At 38.0% G+C, this 17,420-nt stretch overlaps 4 protein-coding genes and 1 long non-coding RNA gene across 10 annotated transcripts; 3 read left to right on the top strand and 2 right to left on the bottom strand.

The window, feature by feature from the left end:
• Positions 1-426: 426 nt before the first annotated feature.
• LOC124199526 lies at positions 427-1,601 on the top strand. Of its 3 annotated transcripts, none has more exons than XR_006876864.1 (5): positions 427-751; positions 814-930; positions 998-1,144; positions 1,209-1,330; positions 1,419-1,601. It is a non-coding gene; the product is annotated as an uncharacterized LOC124199526 (long non-coding RNA). The 3 variants fall into 3 exon arrangements; XR_006876865.1 differs by having other exon boundaries at positions 427-564; positions 626-751; positions 998-1,330; XR_006876863.1 differs by having other exon boundaries at positions 998-1,330.
• Positions 1,602-6,091: 4,490 nt separating this feature from the next.
• Positions 6,092-8,281, top strand: LOC124199476. The gene is made up of 5 exons (XM_046595300.1): positions 6,092-6,438; positions 6,518-6,699; positions 6,770-6,960; positions 7,026-7,420; positions 7,485-8,281. The coding sequence occupies exons 1-5, from the start codon at positions 6,312-6,314 to the stop codon at positions 8,135-8,137; spliced, it is 1,548 nt and encodes a 515-aa protein (XP_046451256.1). The 5' UTR covers positions 6,092-6,311; the 3' UTR covers positions 8,138-8,281.
• On the bottom strand, positions 8,059-10,087 carry LOC124199477 (putative uncharacterized protein DDB_G0281251). Of its 2 annotated transcripts, XM_046595302.1 has the most exons (3): positions 9,706-10,087; positions 9,555-9,630; positions 8,059-9,488 (listed from the first exon to the last, which is right to left on the bottom strand). In XM_046595302.1, exons 1-3 carry the CDS (start codon positions 9,745-9,747, stop codon positions 9,304-9,306), a joined length of 303 nt encoding a protein of 100 aa, XP_046451258.1. In that variant the 5' UTR covers positions 9,748-10,087; the 3' UTR covers positions 8,059-9,303. The 2 variants fall into 2 exon arrangements, with proteins under 2 accessions (XP_046451258.1, XP_046451257.1); XM_046595301.1 differs by having other exon boundaries at positions 8,059-9,630.
• A 693-nt stretch (positions 10,088-10,780) lies between these two features.
• Positions 10,781-14,012, bottom strand: LOC124199478. The gene is made up of 9 exons (XM_046595304.1): positions 13,860-14,012; positions 13,527-13,793; positions 13,163-13,466; positions 12,959-13,095; positions 12,527-12,889; positions 12,349-12,465; positions 12,173-12,294; positions 11,977-12,113; positions 10,781-11,896 (listed from the first exon to the last, which is right to left on the bottom strand). The coding sequence occupies exons 3-8, from the start codon at positions 13,174-13,176 to the stop codon at positions 12,012-12,014; spliced, it is 855 nt and encodes a 284-aa protein (XP_046451260.1). The 5' UTR covers positions 13,177-13,466; positions 13,527-13,793; positions 13,860-14,012; the 3' UTR covers positions 10,781-11,896; positions 11,977-12,011.
• A 372-nt stretch (positions 14,013-14,384) lies between these two features.
• On the top strand, positions 14,385-17,147 carry LOC124199475. 3 transcript variants are annotated; one of them, XM_046595297.1, is made up of 5 exons: positions 14,385-15,145; positions 15,222-15,373; positions 15,444-15,607; positions 15,685-15,851; positions 15,923-17,147. In XM_046595297.1, exons 2-5 carry the CDS (start codon positions 15,229-15,231, stop codon positions 17,007-17,009), a joined length of 1,563 nt encoding a protein of 520 aa, XP_046451253.1. In that variant the 5' UTR covers positions 14,385-15,145; positions 15,222-15,228; the 3' UTR covers positions 17,010-17,147. The 3 variants fall into 3 exon arrangements, with proteins under 3 accessions (XP_046451253.1, XP_046451254.1, XP_046451255.1); XM_046595298.1 differs by having other exon boundaries at positions 15,114-15,145; positions 15,208-15,373; XM_046595299.1 differs by lacking the exon at positions 14,385-15,145 and adding an exon at positions 15,149-15,166.
• The last annotated feature ends 273 nt before the right edge of the window (positions 17,148-17,420 follow it).

Below are 17,420 nucleotides of genomic sequence, written 5' to 3' on the forward strand. Positions count from 1 at the left end.
TGAGGCGTTGAGGTAATTTGGTCCAACTAAATTTCTCTTTTTTCTAATTTATGTAAAAATATTGGCATCGTTTTCTTTTAGCGGGTGATCTTACTTTAAATTGTGAGGCTGCAGGCTGGGCTGGATGGCTGGACACGAGAAGGACTGGAAGTTCCTTGGGAAGTTCATTATTTTTTTATTATTTGCTGTTTCGAATATTATTTGCAATTTACTTTTTCGTGAAATCGTGAGCAAATTTAAAATTTAGTTCGTTTCTTAATTTTAAGTCGACTCACGGGAGTTTTAAAAAAATCTGGCAAAAGTGCATCTCGTGTCCAATGCCATGTACAGACTTGACTTGTTACTTCACTCTGATCACTCACATTGACATACGCTCATACTCAGCAGTCAGCAGCAGAACTCAGTACTTGATGCTGAGTACTACGTCTACCTGCTGTGGACGTAATGTGGTTTTTTAATGTAGTGTAAATTTTTTTTCAGACTTTTGTAGGTCATGTCCTTTTTTGATTGTTTTTTAATAAAAAAAAAATCGCAAACATCCCTTCGGGTACCCTGCTAACGTAGGTAGCTGACAATATCTCAAGTTCAGTCCTTCAAATAATGAGTGTTTAGGCATGTCTAATAGATGGCGCGTTAATTGTGTCAGTTATGGGCTCATGGCGGTTTGCTGTCAAAAGTGAAGCTATCTTTCTTTCGAAAATTACCAATGTATTTACTGGTAAATTCGAGTGATTTCATCTGTAGATTGTCGGTGATGTGTTCTATTCCGTGTATATGTTGGATACACTTAATGAATCTCATCAACTTATACAGGAGAAAACGTGTTGAAAGGGTCGTGCGGCTTACTGCTGTTAACCATTTGTTATTCGTTCAAAATCATTGTTCAAAATCATTTGTTCAAAATCAATATGTGCCATCAAAATGAAACAGGTAACAACCATTACTAGCTTTACCAATACAGTATTGCTGAAACATATATTCTTCTCATCTTTAATAGGATTCATCATAATTGTCTGCTGTTTGTATTGGACTTGCTAGATCGCCAATCCCAGCCATTTCCCTATTTTGAGTGTACACTACTAACTGTTTAATCATTTCTAGATCATATATGTCAAGCACATTGATGACACAAACTATGAACAAGGTGACTTAATGTTTTTTTATTTACAAGTTCTTCATTTCAGGTTTCTAACACATTGGCATGACAGATTTGATGAGCTAAGTCATATTTTGAAGGAAAAGGACAAGGACCATACAGTCAACAAGGTTCCTTGTTTGCTAACCCGGTGGCTGCTACCCTTCCATCTCCCTGATTTACTTCCTTACACAGGTCCTATTGATTTGGGTATAACTTTTTGTCGCTAAAACCTTGTTTGAATATTATTGTCATCCAAAAAAATGTTTATTCCGCTTTACAGGGTTTACAGGGTAACTCTTTTGCTACTGATCACATCAACTGTTGTAAACTGACGAGAAGGTGCTGCAATTCAAGACTGATACATTGTGTAGTTGTTAGATAAATGACAAGTGCATATCTGGGCTCCCTTCTTTTCTGTGGCCCCGTTTCCCTAACTAACCACTAACCAACGCCCGCCGGTGGTCCTCACTCGCTGTGAAACCAGGAGGAGGAGAGGGCTCTGGTCAAACGGGGACTTGGAAGGCTCATGATCTGATGAAAACTTTTGGAGGGTCATGAGTCTAACCCGGAAGCCTAGTATGACTATATCTCCCCGGAAAAATTTGCCTCGTACTTCTCTCTTCTTCTCGGTCCAGATCAGATACTATCTCTGGGGGCCGTAGACAATTTTCACTAGATGTGCGAGTTAAAACAAAGCAATGCGCAGGCCTGTGCGCCACCAAATGATACAAAAAGCGATGATTGTTGAATCAGTAAAATTTGTAACTTGACTGACGTAGATTTCCGTAAAAATAAATCATCGCTTTTTTCCCATTGGATGGCGAATTGCTTGCCTTGACTCGTACTAAATAAGAAAAGAGGAGCTTCGAACCGGACGCTCTGTTTATTAAATATAATTATTTTATGTGTTTCTTAATAAATTTTCGATAAAAATTTTGGTGTTACAAATTTATTTATTTCGATTATGCATGTTGCAATTTTTTCCTAACATTTGCGGTTTTTAAGGTTGGAGGGTTTGGGTGGAATAGTTATGGTATTGTTGCATGGTATTGTTATTGTAGCATAAAAATATATGAAATTTTCCATTGATTGACTGAACCAGGGAGATAACCCGACCGTGGTTAAGAGAAACCGGTAAAAGAACGAAGAGTTAAGGTACAGTTATTGACGGTCTTGAATATCAGCAGCCTCTCCTCAGTTTAACCGATGGATCACGTCTATGGAAGGGCGGAAAACGATTGAACTGAAATGAGAAGGGAGATTTTGATTTAAAGTCAATAATTAAATGAGACTATACATCAAGCATTACCTCAACGCCGGTACAGGTAGCAAGAGACGACATATCGACAAAACGCTGCCGATAAAGTAAGCCCGACAGCCATCAGACAACAATGACTATTTTACCCAACTGTTCAACACTGCATGCTGAAGGGCAATGGATAATAATGGTGCAATTTTCAGAAAATTGCACCTAATAGAACATTCGCAAATCCAAAAGTCTCCTATAAGAAAGGCAGCATTTCATTGATGGTTGAAAAATCTGAAGTAATGGTATTCATATGTTTGGGGAAATTAAAAAATTTTATTTCAGGTTTTCGAGAACTTAAACTAATAAATAAATTGTAATTGAGACATGCTTTATGCCGTCAATCTCTATTCGTGGCGGAGTAATTCCTCTTCTACAAGCTCGTGGCCTTACATTTGAACAATTATATTTATCGGTGGAAGTAACGAGTGAAGAAGTCTATCTCATCATCAAGAGCTGCCCGAACATTCGCCGTTTGCGACTTGTTATAAAAAGTACCGGTCAGGATACTCCTGAACCTGTGGTAGATGATGGCGTCCACTCTTCTCATTGTTCTCCAAAGGAAGTATTTCCGTTAAGGATGCTGGAAGACATATCTCTTCTGACCTTTTTTTTTCTCCAAACCCCATCTTCGCTATTCCACGCAAATTGTTGCTATTGCTTTTGTATACAGTGATTTCCATAGAAAAGTGTTTTACTCTTGATGACCAAATGATTGAGGAAGCTTGCACTAAATAAAAAACAGTTTCAAGTATTTGACAAAGTTAAACTTTTACGGTTGTTCTAATGTGAGCCAGAAAGGCATCGATTTCTTCTTGAACGAAGCGAATCCTTTGGACGAAATTTCTTTAAAAGAATGTGAACCTTGAGCGTATGAAAACCATGGCTCAAGAGAAGCATTGGAATTCGGTAAAAATAACTGTTGAAGATTAGAGGTGATCGCAGAGTGAGATGGGCGGACAGAAATGCGATCCAATATTTCTTTTAAAAGTTTCGTTTCCTGTTCGAACACTTTTTCTTTATGTTTATATCTTTAAAAAGAAAAAAGAATATTGTTTTTGTCAAAATTCTTTTTATCTGTGGTACTCAAGAAATATTAAATAAATTCAATTTTAACATCTATGTTTTCATACTTTATTCTACAAAATTTTTATAGGTTTCAATTCAGGGAATGGCTACACTCATTCCGATAAGCTAAACAAATCTAATTTTGTGTTTGTATTTTATTCAGGACATGATTTTCATTAATTTGTTGTAAGTTTGCTTAAATGTCCGTTGTAATTTCTAATTTGGTCAAACTAGATTTCTCTTCCTTCAAGCTCTGATGTTAGAAATATTGGCGTCGTTCTCAGGTGATATCCAACTTTGATAGGTCGACTGGGCTCTGTTGGTGCTGGACTGGTGAAGGTATTCGTTGCTACTGGTGTTTCGTTTGATGCTGGAAAGGTAGGTTGTGTACGGAATTCAATGTGTCTGTTTCATTTTACAATTGAACTTCATTCCACACCTTCTTAATGGGTGTAAATTTAAATAAGCCTTACACTACATTTATTCAATTAGGACATGATTTTCATTACTTGTAAGTTCGCTTTTATGTTCGTTGAAGTAATTTAGACTGGACATTAAACTTAATTTATCTTTTTTATTCTAAGTGCTGATGTTAAAAATATTTGCATCGTTTTAACAACGGGTGATCCTACCTACTACTTTAATTTAATCGCTTTAACTGTGAGACAGGACACGAGAAGAAAGGGATGTTTATTATTTTTTATTATTTGCTGATGTATTTGCAATTTACTTTTTTTGTTGTTGTGTGGATTGAGAAATTTAGTTCGTTTTCGTTTCTTAATTTTAATTTTATCGATTCACGCGAGTTGTAAAAGAAATCTGGCAATGGTGCATCGCGTTCAATGAAATTATTCTGTTCGCGCTGGTCGGACCTATTGCCATGCCGGTCCGACAGGGCAATAGCCATAGGGGGCTATTGCCCTGTCAGTGTTAATAACCCCATCTAGCGACGGCTATTGCATTTCACATTACGTATGTACACTTTTACCTTGGTCTAGGCCTATTGCACCCCGCGGAGTCCTTTTTTAAAATTAACTCCGTCACGACTAACGAATCGTGTTAGTGTTATCATGTATGAGTAAAATTATGTGCAAAATTCTTTGTTACAAACTATTATGGATATGATGATTCTTATATCTATGACTGTTATTGAATTCTCAGGTTAGATAACCATAGTTATTGTAAGCGTTTTTTCATCTCGTTCAGTGCATATAAGTAATCTTGTTTTTGCTCTTGTTGTTCGTAAGATAAAAACATTTTCGGTGGCTCTTAACTTATAAAAATCGAATAGAGAGAGATAGTACACAGCCATGAGTGACGGTAAACACACTCTTTGGTTAAATTAGAAGCAATGTATAGGACGATAGAACTTTATAATTAAAATTCTATAAATTAAACTTTATAAACTAAAAATTTTTAATGACGCATGATACAAAGGTAGATTTCAATGTCACGTGATGTCACGGTATAAGACCGATCCTTAAAAATTCAGTGGGCTTTCCGTTTTGGTAAAAAAGTTTAACTTTATTTGTTTATCATTACATTAGGCTGTTTAAAAAATTATCGACCCGGTGGAAGAGAAGCATTCAAAAAGTGAAACGATTGAGTGCAACGGGCGTGAACCAGTTTTATTTTTTTAAGTATCAGCCTATCATGATGGCAATATTTCCTGTGTTGATGATTTTTTTTTGTGTTGACTAATTCCGTTAATTCTCTCAGACGTAAGAGGGTGAACGGTGAACCATGCGCAGCCAGTTCTGCATAAAACGGGAGTCCCGTTGGTCCCATCTTTCTTGTTCGATTCACGCGTAACGTGGGAATCAATCAGCAGAAAAGGGGGAAATGGTGAGTCACGTTGCTGGTCGATGTTTATTCAAGGTCGTAAACAACCCCCCGCACCCCATTCTGACTTCTGAGAACTCCGGCTCAACCTTCAGCCAAACAAGGTCAAGGGGGGAGATTGAGGGTGACTCAGTCTGTTGTTGTAAATGAAACCATGTAATTTACATGCTTTAAATGATAACGCATTTGTTTTGTTTACAAAAAACAAAACACAATAAATGCGTTTCCTTTTTCAAGAATATGTTTTACTATATAAACAAGTTTTTAAAACTATTCATCAGAGCAATAGATTGCTCTGCTATTCACCCATAATGATACAAAATTTTATAAAATATCCTCCTGAATTAATAATATTCCCTAGCTTACTTTAATTAAACACAAATTTCAAATTGAGGTTTGATATTACGAAAACAAATTTTAAAATATATTCTGTGATAGCTTTGCAGTTTACAATATAACGTCCCATATTATAACTTACAAGGTCGTTAACTTAATTCTACATAGCATTCATATGGATGGATTCAGAAAGGCTACCATTTTTTTTAGACTTTTGTTCTTCATATCATGGTATTTTTATTTTTCTTTTATGAAAAAAAATCGCAAACATCCCTTCCCCTTGCTAACGCGGGTGAGCTGAATTCTAGTTAGCATTCGTTTGGATTCAAACAGGCTACCAAAAGCCGTCACTAGATGGGGGTTTCAGCACTGACAGGGCAATAGCCCTCTATGGCTATTGCCCTGTCGGACCGGCATGGCAATAGATTTCACGGTTCGCGCTTAATTGTCAAGAGTCAGACAGAAGAAGGGACTAGGCCACTAGGGAGAGAAAACTGCGAAATATTTAGATTTTAGAACATTCTTTAGTGTGATGTGTGATCGTTGTCGTTGATTTTCGTCGTGTACGTGTCGTGGTTTTCACTGAACGTGTTCTCTTAACCATTATCTTCAACAATCAACATGCCTCAGCCGAAATGGTACCACAAATCTCTGGCAGAATTGTGTATGGACAGTATCGTCGATAACATGGAGAAATGGACGGCATCGCGTAGTTCGGAGCACGTTTTCTGTCATTTTTATTTACTGCGTGAGTGTCTATGGAATACTTGGTTATTAGTTGGTTTACTGTTACAATTATTTTATTACGGCATTTTGACTACATACAGCTTCACATTGTCTGGAGTACATGACTGAATGTCTCTTGAAAGACTACTCGATAACAGAGGACATGTTTGATTTACTTTTTAAAAGCCCACACATGAAAGTTCTGGATTTATCACAACTGGGCACTGGACGTGATGCAGAAAGAAATCTTCGCATCGTTCGTCTGGCATCTGACAGATGTTTGGTATATAGACCAATAGTTAATTCTGCATTATAATAGTAGTAAATTTATGTGTAACTCTTTGCAATTACAGCAACTCACTACACTGAAGATTCATGATGGCTATGGTTTTTTTTGCAATGGAAAGAGTAATTTTGAAGTAGAAGAGGCTTTTGCTTCTATTTTGCAGCGTTTTGAACACTTGCAAATTCTTGATTTATCTTCCACAATTTATGGTGCATGTTGCATGCTCAAACTTGGATCAACTTGTAAACCAAAAATAAGGTAGGTTCTACTCTACTTATTTAATCAAATAAATTGATTGTACATTTTATATTTTTTTCCCCTAGGGAGTTGCTAGTTAATCGCTGCCCTGGTGTAACTGATTCTGTAGTTGAAGTTTGTTGCAACGGTCAAAGTTCCCTTCAGAAATTATCAGTTTATGGAACGGAAGTGACTCATATCGGAATTCGATTTGCTATCGAACATTTACCAGAGCTGAAAGAATTAAATTGCGACGATGATTCTGATATCCTAAGAGCTTTTCGTAGAATTCGTAATGATAACAGAGAATCAAAAAAATATTCCTTGACCAAGTTGTTAATGGCTATGCCAAACAAAGTACCCTATAAACCCTATAAAAAAGGAAGCGTTTCATTGATGGTTGACATGTGTCCGTCGCTTGTTGAAGTTGATGTTATGATACATGTAAACGACGAAGGATTTACGGATGAGGAGTTATTAGGTGAGAAAAATCTGAAATGATGGTATTCGTATGTGTCGACAAACTAAACGCAATTGTATTTCAGGTTTTCGAAAGCTTCAACAACTAAAAAATCTCGAAATTTTGATAACCTTCATGTCGTCAGTCTCTATTCGTGGCGGAGTAATTCCTCTTCTACAAGCTCGTGGCCTTACACTTGAAGATTTATATTTATCGGTGGAAGTAACGAGTGAAGAAGTCTATCTCATCATCCAATGCTGTCCGAACATACGCCGTTTGTTCCTTTCTTTAGAAAGTACCGATCTGGATACTCCCGAACCGGTGGTAGGTGATGGCGTCCACTCTTCTCTTTGTACCCCAAAGGAAGTAATTCCGTTAAGGATGTTGGAAGTCATCTCTCTCTCCTCTGATACACCCAACGATATCTTCGTTATTTCACGCAAACTCTTACTTTTGCTTTTATCTTCCCTTACTATTACAGAGATAGCCATAGACGATTGTTTCACTCTTGATGACCAGATCATCGAGGAAGCTTGCGCTAGAAACAGTTTCAAGTATTTGACCAAGTTAAACTTTTACGGTTGTTCTAATGTGAGCCAGAAAGGCATCGATTTCTTTCTGAACGAAACGAATCCTTTGGGCGACATTTGTGTACACAACTGTGGAAATGTGAACCTTAAGCGTATGAGAACCATGGCTCAAGAGAAGCATTGGAATCAGGTAAAAATAACTGTTTAAGATCAGAGGTGATTTCAGTGAGACAAATTATGCGATCCAATGTATTTTAAGTTTCGTTTTCTATTCGAACACTTTCTTTATGTTTATGTGCTTTCACAAAATGCCCACTTAAAAGGAAAAAGAATATTGTTTTGATCAAAATTCTTTTTATCTGTGGTACTCAAGAAATATTAAAAAATTTAACAACATCAATTTTTTCTTACTTTATTCAACAAAATGTTAATAGGTTTCAATTCAGGGGATGGCTACACTACATTCCGATAAGCTAAACAAATGTTATTTTGTTTTTGTATATTATTTAGGACATGATTTTCATTAATTTGTTGTAAGTTCGCTTAAATGTCTGTTGTAATTTGGTCAAACTAGATTTCTCTTCTTTCAAGCTGATGTTAGAAATATTGGCGTCGTTCTCAGCTGATCCAACTTTGACAGGTCGACTGGGCTCTGTTGGTGCTGGACTGGTGAAGGTATTCGTTGCTACTGGTGTTTCGTTTGATGCTGGAAAGGTAGGAAAAGAATTTAACTTATTATGATTAAAAATGGTCGTTTGTGGCTGTGTTGAATATCTGATGAGGTTAGAAGTAACTTCAGGAGTAGTTGGTGGTTCGGTTGTTGGCAGATCGGTCGTCATTGGCCTGCCAGTTGTTGTAATATATTTAGCTGTTGTCCTAGGTAGTAGAGACGTGTTTGCAGTGTTAAGGTTTTCCCTGTTTATGGTATTGCGGTTTGGGTTATTTGAATAGTAATGTTGATTGTAGGGAGCTGTTAACTTTAATGATGAAGCAGTAGAATTTTTACGAAGATAAGCAGATTTTAGAGCCAGCCACGGATTTGTAGTCGTCATTTCTGGGACTTGTTTCACATTAACGGCTTGGTTATTATGTGGGTAAATTTCAAATGATGATGACGAATAATGGTTTTCTGTTTGCTCAGGAGATTTCAGAATAACCCATGGAATGTCTTGATAGTCGTTGAAATAAGTTGTGGGTGGTCGAACGGTCGTCGATGATGGCCGCTGACTTGTTTTTTCTGTTGACGAAGGGAAATAGGTGACTGAATCCGACGAATGTGATGGATGGCTGGATTCGGGGGATTGCGAGATGAGCCAAGATTCGTTTTCAGGATTGTTATCGTTAAAAACAGCTGGTTGTTTAGTTGGTGCTGCGCTAGTTGAAGTAGTTTTTGGTACTTGGAAGAAAATCAGATGTTGCTGGATGGATGAGATTTTGTGACAATCGCAGAATAGTTTGTGGTAGATCGTCATTCATCTCAGTGTACTCTGGATCGAATTCGGTTATGGACGATTGACTTTCCGTCTCAATCGACTTGTTTCTCAAAAAAGGTGTTTTTCCTAATAGAATACGAGATTTGATCGCCCATTAAAAATTTTCAGTTTTAGTTCTGTGATAGGTACTACCTGCCGAAGTGAACGACACGACGAGAATGCAATGGATGACAAACACAACGAAAACTTGTTGGCGCATATCGACTACCTGCACAGGTGAAATTTAAAATTAAACGTCTAAATCTTAACCCCTTAATAATCGAAATAATAAATCAAAATTTACCTTCCAGGGTGATCGTCCGATCCATGGCGAATTGAACGACATTTAATCTGGCAAGTACGACGTGCCTAACCAGTGAAAAAGTGTACGTGCAAATTATTTGGTGTCCTAACTCTTCTTCTGGTTGATAGGCAATAATGAGACGCCCAGGCAGCAAGTGCTTACTCAGATGCTTCAGACGTTGGACTGAGAGTCTGAAACTGTAGCAGTTATGGAATTAAGTGGCAACAACAAGTCGTTTTCTCCAGCACTCTCACAAGAAACAACATAGTAAACTCATTTTACACCAGACTACACAATGAACACTGTGTTTATTATATCCCAGCATTCAACTATTTAAAAAAAAGTTGCCCAGAGGTTTTTTCTTTGCTCTTTTGAGCTCATCTGCACCATATAAATTCTGTCCTCTTTAAGCAAATGAAACGAGCGAAACCGCAGAATAAGAAACTTCTTCAACCGAAAAATCTCTTGTGATAATGTTTTCGTGAATTTCCGTGACACGCATTCCATGCAGATATTATTTCACGCTCGCTCGACTCACACGGGAATGCTGTATGGGTAAGTTTTAAAATATTTTACTTGCTCAAGGAAAATGTAACCGAATCTAAATTTCTTGTTTGTTAGTTTTTTTAATAAAGGAAAGAACAAGTTCTCACAAATCTGGTAAAACCGCACCTGGAAAAACCACGTCAATTATCTTTTCGCGCCTTTGAATAAGGGGAGAGGAAATGATGCCCATTCTGGCCATTCATCGTTCGTGCCATCATGGTGTCAAGTTTCTTAATCAGCGAGATCAACTGTCAAGTTTGGTAATGATGACTAAAACAAATTATTATACATGACATGAATAATAACATTCTGCTTGGTTTATTATTAGTTGGTGCTATTTTGCATGGATAGTGTCGTTGTTGGGCATGCACGAATGAGTTGCCAAGCACGTTGCCTACTTATTTCACTGTTACGTCTCATGGAGTCTCGGTATCCCCTATTCAGTAAGTAAATTACATTTTATTCCTTATACTAGTGCACGTTTTTCCCATGGAATGAACGTTTTTTTATAAAGTTTTTGGTTATAGTTTAGGTCCCACCGATTTATTTATCAACCACAAAATGAGAGATAGATAGTAGCATAATATTTATTTAGGCCTGATAATTTATAACTGAGTAATTACTGCTGTCAATAAGCCATATGCTTATCAGACATATATTATGTTTCATTGCTGTTTCTGTTATTTCTGCTGGTTTATTTCCGCTTCCCTTTTGATTTCTTCCAATTGCGACGTGATGTCAGAAATGGCTTCGTCGATAATGATGTCATCGTTAATCACAATTGGCCGTACCCCGTTTGTGGCCGCCTTTGAATTGCTGTTGGGGACATTAAGAACCGGACTTTTGGTTGTGAGTGAAACCTTAGTGCCTGATTTTCGGGTCGTAGTTGATTGTCGTTTAGTTTGTTGACGAACGGTGGGGGAAGTAGGGCGAACTGTAGAAACACGAGTGGACGATGGAACAGCAGATTTAGTTGCTGGTTTCTTGGCTGCAGTGCCGGGACGAACGGTGGTCGATGACAAACGAGTCGCTGTTGTTGACGACTGAACTGAACCATTAGATGTCTTGTTAGGCGGACGTTGAGTCTTTGATGTTGGCTTGTTTGTCGATGGACTAGTCGAAGAGCGATGGGTGGTGGGTGGACGGACCGTAGTCAACGGCTTAGCTGAAGTAGATGGGGTCGTTGATGCCTTTAATGGGGAATGATTTTCACTAACGGGAGATTTTAGAATGACCCATGGAATAGGGGAAGTAACGTGCGGGGTGACGTGGGGAATCTTTGGAAGATTATTCACAGGACTTATTGACGAATGAATCGCTGCTGGAGCTACAATCTCATTTCTAACGACATTTGGAACTACGTTTGACGAAGAAGATATCTTCGTGTCGGACAGCGGCTTCAGGATGACCCAGGGAATGTCTTATTGATCTTCAAAATGGTTAGAGGTCGTTTTATTGAAGTTTTGAGTGTTTGGCAGGATCGAGCTGATGGTCGTGGAACCAAAGATCCCAGGTGTGATTAATCTCGGCCCATCTCCATTAACAGATTCTTCCCTCAATCGATTCACCCATCGAGTAGTGGACCAATAATTTTCAATATCGACGTCAATCTTCTTGATATCCGGCCTGATTTGAATACATTCGCCTAAAATTCACCACAGAGACACAGAATCAGGTATACAACATTCAATTGATTCATCAAATTATCTTTAAATGTCATTTTACTTTGAAGGCTGAAAGACAGACCCTCGGAACGGCCGTCATTTAATCCAATGTTTTACATGACGATGGAAACATCTTCCAGTTTTTGGTCGTCCACGTACCACTGGAAGGGCGGAACTGTTCCGATCCGGCCGCAAAGTCTTGACACAAAACAATGATGGTAATTAAAGGAAATATAATTTTACAAAGAATCAAGTACTTTGCTTCCTTCATTATAGGTGTCACGGTGTAGTATCCCTTTGTACAGCCATCCACATCGGCCAATCGACTCCGGACATCCACTCTCATTGTGACTCGAGTACGACGGCATAGCGGACTCACCTGCGAATGTAATTGATTAAATTATTAAAGCCGTTATAAAAGTTTGATTTTTACTTTTGACATTCCATATGCAGACGAGAGGATAATTGCGTCCGGTGAAGAAATGCGACGATTCGTGGAACGAGAGTCGATCGAATATCAAAGGGACATGGATTGTTCCTCCGCAAGTATCTGTTTTTCAATTTTTTAAAATTATTTATTAACCCCTTTTTGTATTCAAATGTAGACAAACCGTATTGGTCAAAAGTTATGGGTCGAGGTGTTGTTGCACGGGCAGTGACTGGATGAGCTGTTGGAAGTGACGGGCGTCGGATGTTGGGACGTCGAGTTGGTCGAGGACGACGGGTAGGCGGTTGATTTAGGTTACTCTCAATGTTATTTACTGTAGTGACACTTGCCAATGTCGTAGGTGGCGGCAGTGTTCCAGGATTTTCCATCCAGGGAATAATATTGGTCAGATCCACACCCGGAATGAAAACCCTGGGTCCTCCAGCGACTACCGAGTTTTTCCACAGCTGATGCAGCCACTGACTGTTGCTGGAATTCATGCCATTGTCGTTGATAGTCACGTTTGATAAGTATGCCAAACATTCACCTATCAGTTTAATAGAAGTAAGTTGTTTTTATAAGGAAATGAAAATTTTTAAAAGTGCCAGTGCTGTACCTTGGAGGGTGAAAGACAGACCGGTGGATTTGTCTTCTTCAAGTCCCATATTCCGCATGGAAATGGTCACAGTTTCCGGCTGTTGGTCCTCGACGTGCCACTGGAGAGGAGGGACGTCTCCGATGCGGCCACAGATTCTGTTGTATCCCATAATGAATCATTTTATTTTTAAGGTGAACTAAACTTAACTTTTGACTGTATTACTTGGCTTCTTTCATAAAGGGAGAAACGCGGATGTATCCATTTGTGCATTCCTTGTCATTGGGCAGTCAACTGCGTTCGTCAAAAACAATTCGACCGTGACGGCAATTTATGCTCACTGGAGTCGACCCATCATCACCATGAATTTCGAGGGCAAATGTGATTTTCTACGTACCTTGACATTCCAAGTGCAGATTGATGGATACGTTCTCGCTATTGGGAAACTAGTCGACCGGTAAGTTTCCTCGATGACTTTATTATTCTGATCGTCTGACAAAGGCACAAGGATGTTGCCCCCCGCAAGTATCTGCATGAATGATTGCATTGAATTTAATATGTTGAAAAATGTTATGGCGTATTTCTTTACCGGCTTGATCCCAACTGTGAACGGGATCTTTAGTTTCTGCTGGATGCCTAGTTGGTCTTGGACGTCGGCTCGTAGTAGCCGGTCGTCTGACAACGGGTTTAACTGTTGTGCTTTTCTTTACAGCATTGGCCGGAGGACTGTTTTTACGGTAATAATCCTCGTCGTATCCGCTGCTGTTTATGGATGTGGCCAAAGTTGTCTCTGCTAAGGTAATAGGCGAAACTGTTATGTAACTGCTGTTTTGCGAAAAGTCTTTAGCCGAATCATCTAAATAATAAGTTAATGAATTAATGAACATGTTGTCATTTGAACTACAGGAAATGATTTATTTACCTGCCACGGTGACGGATAAAACGAGGCTGAACAACAAGACGAGATGGCGAATTTCGAGTATCAACTGAAACAAGTTCACCTTTCGCAATTCAACGCAACGAAAATGTAGGAAACTTGTTGAAGATGTTGATATGCTTCAGAGACTACAGTTGGAGAAACACTGACTGCTGGATGAGGAGCGGAAGCAAACACACCTAACCGTGGGCTATAGTTTAACAGTCTTGTTATTAGAATGAAAACCAGCACGGCGCTGCTAGTTTCCAGGACGTTTTCTGTTCTACAATAACAACATAACTTACGCACTTGATTTGTCACGTGGTGAAAGTACTGCAAACGACGTTCGACTAGCTTACTTCTTTTATTTGCGGCTGCACCTCAGTCATTTTATAAATAGCGAGCTAGATAATTAAAACGGGGTTAAAAAATGGTCGTAACCTCAATTCCATTTAGTTTATAGATCTCTAATTGCGCCCTTTTTTTTAAACATCTTCACTTGTAAGAAAAAGGTATCCTGTGTTGTATTAGGAAATAAGTTGATATGGCGACATCTGCGTTACAATAAGGTGGTCGGCATCCACTAAAGACAATGAAACCTCTAGCCCGAATATCTGGCTTATTCCTTCAAGCAAAATAGACGTGAAATGCCTTTTTCAAAAACCATTTTCTTTGGGGAAAAAAACATGTAATGATCTTATTGATCATTTCTTTGAAACATATGGGCGTTTTCGCCATAATAAAAGGCTGGTACCATAGGCCTTTACTAGTAACAAATCAAGCATGCCAAACTTGCTAAACACATTATTAAAACGTATTAAAATCACTTGTAGGTGTACACTTTATCATTATATCAGATCACAGTGTTAAAGTATACTCAAATTCTATTTTGCTACTGCCAAAAATTTGTCACGACTTCTATTTTAAAGAGTAACTCCCGTCGATTCACTATGATTGGGTTGTCATTTTTGCATTGACAACGAGTAATGTTTGGGTCCAGCGGCGGTTGTCAGTAGGACGCTGATCAAGTTTGCCGGTTTGCGGAATTTTGCATTTGTTGGTCAGTATTTATGCGGGATAAAATATTTCAATCCGATAATTCAAATATCCACCAGGTTTTCGTGTTTCGTAATTCACCCATGGCCATGGGAATTCGCTAATCATGTTTGATTGTATTGGCAACTGTGTTCTTATTTCTTAAATGATAATTCAAGCTCGTGGATCGCCTGCTGTTCCTGGCTTTCGTCAATTTTCGCTTATCTTCATGCTTCATGACTGCACGTTAAAATTTGGTAATTTGGCTTCAAAAACTTGTAATTTGCACATAGCCATACAACGACTGTTTTATATTTATACAATTTTTTGCAGTTTCATCATGCCTCAAGCGAAAAGTGCAAAAACTTTATTGGAACTGTCGATAGCATATGTTGTACAAAGCATGGACCAGTGGTCATGGAAGCCCATCGAGCTCTTAGACATGTCAGATTCAGATCTAGTTTCAAGTCCTTTACATCAGCTGCGTAAGTGTTGAATCTAATATGATTTCACTTTCTTATTTTTGTATTATTATACATATTTTATTGCTTCAAGCTCTGTGTGTTATGGAGAAAATCGTGCATTATCTCCACATGAACCAATTGCTGACTAAACACTTAAAATGGGTTATTACATCTGAACTAAATGAGCTTCTATTAATCTCACGTGATGAAAAAGAGATTCATGTACAACTCAAACATGCTTCTATCCAATGCCCAGTAAGAAACAATTACGTTTTCTGCTCTATTAAGATAAAAAGATAATCTTCTAATTGGCATTCTTTTATTTATTACAGCTACTGAAAAAATTGAAATTTGAAGAAACTTGGAAATTTCTTGATATCGAAACATCCATAGTGCAATTCCTTCCTAAATTCCAACAATTAGAGGTATTGGAAATTGCAAACACTTCTGTGAGAGACAATAGCTTAGAAGTTTTTGGAACTTATTTCAAACATCTAAGGTACAAAGTGTCATCTGTGAAATATTTGTATTGCCTACAATTTATTAATGTGAAAATGTTATATTTTAAAGGGAGCTGGATGTGAGTCACTGTCTAGGTGTGACAGACAACGGAATTCAAAGATTGTGTGGTAGTGCCCACCATTTGGAAGAGGAAAGTAGAAGAAAAGATTATGTATGGTGGGATTATGGGAAGTGTAAAGGTATTCAGATATTGCGCGTCAAGGGAACTAACGTTACCAAGAAAGGAATTCGAATCGCTCTTCAAAATCTGCCTTCCTTGAAAGTTTTAAGTCATAAGTTAGTTGTAGAAGTCTTGAGTAACATTCATCATCATCAATTAGCGCTTGAGAGTAACCTGCCCGTAATCCCCAAATATTCCTTAATTGAAATCGCTGTCGCCCGTCCGTACACACATGGAAGCTTAGGCTTAGCGCTCCTTCTTTGCCCTTCAATTATCAAGGTCAAGATTAAGGGTATTAGTAATTTTCTTGATAGTGACTTGTTAGAATTATTGTCACTTGCTAATCTTTGTCACCTAAATATATCTGGTCGTTTTGTAACATTTTGTGATGGAGTGATCCCATTGCTAAAGGCTAATGGAAATCTTCTCGAGAGCCTGAAACTGAAACATTTCTCTGATGTCGACATTCATTCTATCATTGAGTTATGTCTCAATCTCAATTCGCTTACAATTGACCATTGTGAGATTCCCATTCCTGTTGAAGATCCAAACAATTCTGTGCGTCGGAAACGATTCAAAATCGAACAACCAATTTTAAGAAAACTTGAAGTATTGCGTCTATTCTTTTCGTCTTTTCAATTCAATGCCGAATCCCTACTTTTGCAGCTCTTGTCATCGCCTTCACTCAGGATTCTTGAAATTGTTGTTTGTATTGAACTTACGGATAGCATACTTGAAAGAGTTGTGTTGCTTCATCATTTCCAAAATTTGAAACATTTAAAATTAGCTTTCTGTGGTTCTCTGACCAAAAAAGGAATTGATTTTTTGATGAATGAAAACAACTCAATCAATAGCATGGAGTTGGAAATTAACGAGAGCTCTCTTATTACAACTGAGAACCTAAATGAATGGAAAGAGAAAAGCAAACAGAAAAATTGGCAATTTAACCTAACTATTAGGAATTATCGAGACTAGTTGTTCATAATTGGTGAGATTTTGTTTTTAAATGTTCTCCCTTTTCATTGTGTTCACTTGATATATTCCCTAAGCATGTTCTTTGGTGTCATAAACTCATAATGTTGAGGCTAGAAAATAAATCACCCAATTTTGAAATTGTGCGTTCCCGTTCAATAACAAAACTATGAATTTTACAAATCTTCTATCTGCAATTGTGCGTGGAGCTTACTTTACTAGGTCCAGCTCGGTGATCAGTATGGGTTATCACTTTGTGGAATATAGCATAGCATTTGTTCCATTGCTTGTCGATATTTATGCAGGAAAAAATATTTCAATCCGATGACCAAATCAGAGTAATAGAATATCTATAGAATATAACCAGAAAGCAGAAATCCAGAATCCACGTTTTCAGTTTTCATTTTTCAATCT

The sequence above is a fragment of the Daphnia pulex genome, chromosome 8, assembly GCF_021134715.1.
Source record: "Daphnia pulex isolate KAP4 chromosome 8, ASM2113471v1".
Taxonomy (NCBI): Eukaryota; Metazoa; Arthropoda; class Branchiopoda; order Diplostraca; family Daphniidae; genus Daphnia; species Daphnia pulex.

Excerpts from the sequence above, each read along its gene's own strand:
- LOC124199476 (XM_046595300.1), top strand. The coding sequence starts at position 6,312 with ATGCCTCAGCCGAAATGGTACCACAAATCTCTGGCAGAATTGTGTATG. Across the intron at positions 6,961-7,025 it reads ACTTGTAAACCAAAAATAAG|GGAGTTGCTAGTTAATCGCT; the intron begins GTAGGTTCTACT and ends TTTTTCCCCTAG. Across the intron at positions 7,421-7,484 it reads TACGGATGAGGAGTTATTAG|GTTTTCGAAAGCTTCAACAA; the intron begins GTGAGAAAAATC and ends ATTGTATTTCAG.
- LOC124199477 (XM_046595301.1), bottom strand. The coding sequence starts at position 9,401 with ATGACGATCTACCACAAACTATTCTGCGATTGTCACAAAATCTCATCC.
- LOC124199478 (XM_046595304.1), bottom strand. Across the intron at positions 12,890-12,958 it reads TCTGTCTTTCACCCTCCAAG|GTGAATGTTTGGCATACTTA; the intron begins GTACAGCACTGG and ends TTAAACTGATAG. Across the intron at positions 12,114-12,172 it reads CCTATAATGAAGGAAGCAAA|ACTTTGCGGCCGGATCGGAA; the intron begins GTACTTGATTCT and ends TTTTGTGTCAAG.
- LOC124199475 (XM_046595297.1), top strand. The coding sequence starts at position 15,229 with ATGCCTCAAGCGAAAAGTGCAAAAACTTTATTGGAACTGTCGATAGCA. Across the intron at positions 15,374-15,443 it reads AAGTCCTTTACATCAGCTGC|CTCTGTGTGTTATGGAGAAA; the intron begins GTAAGTGTTGAA and ends TATTGCTTCAAG. Across the intron at positions 15,608-15,684 it reads ATGCTTCTATCCAATGCCCA|CTACTGAAAAAATTGAAATT; the intron begins GTAAGAAACAAT and ends TATTTATTACAG.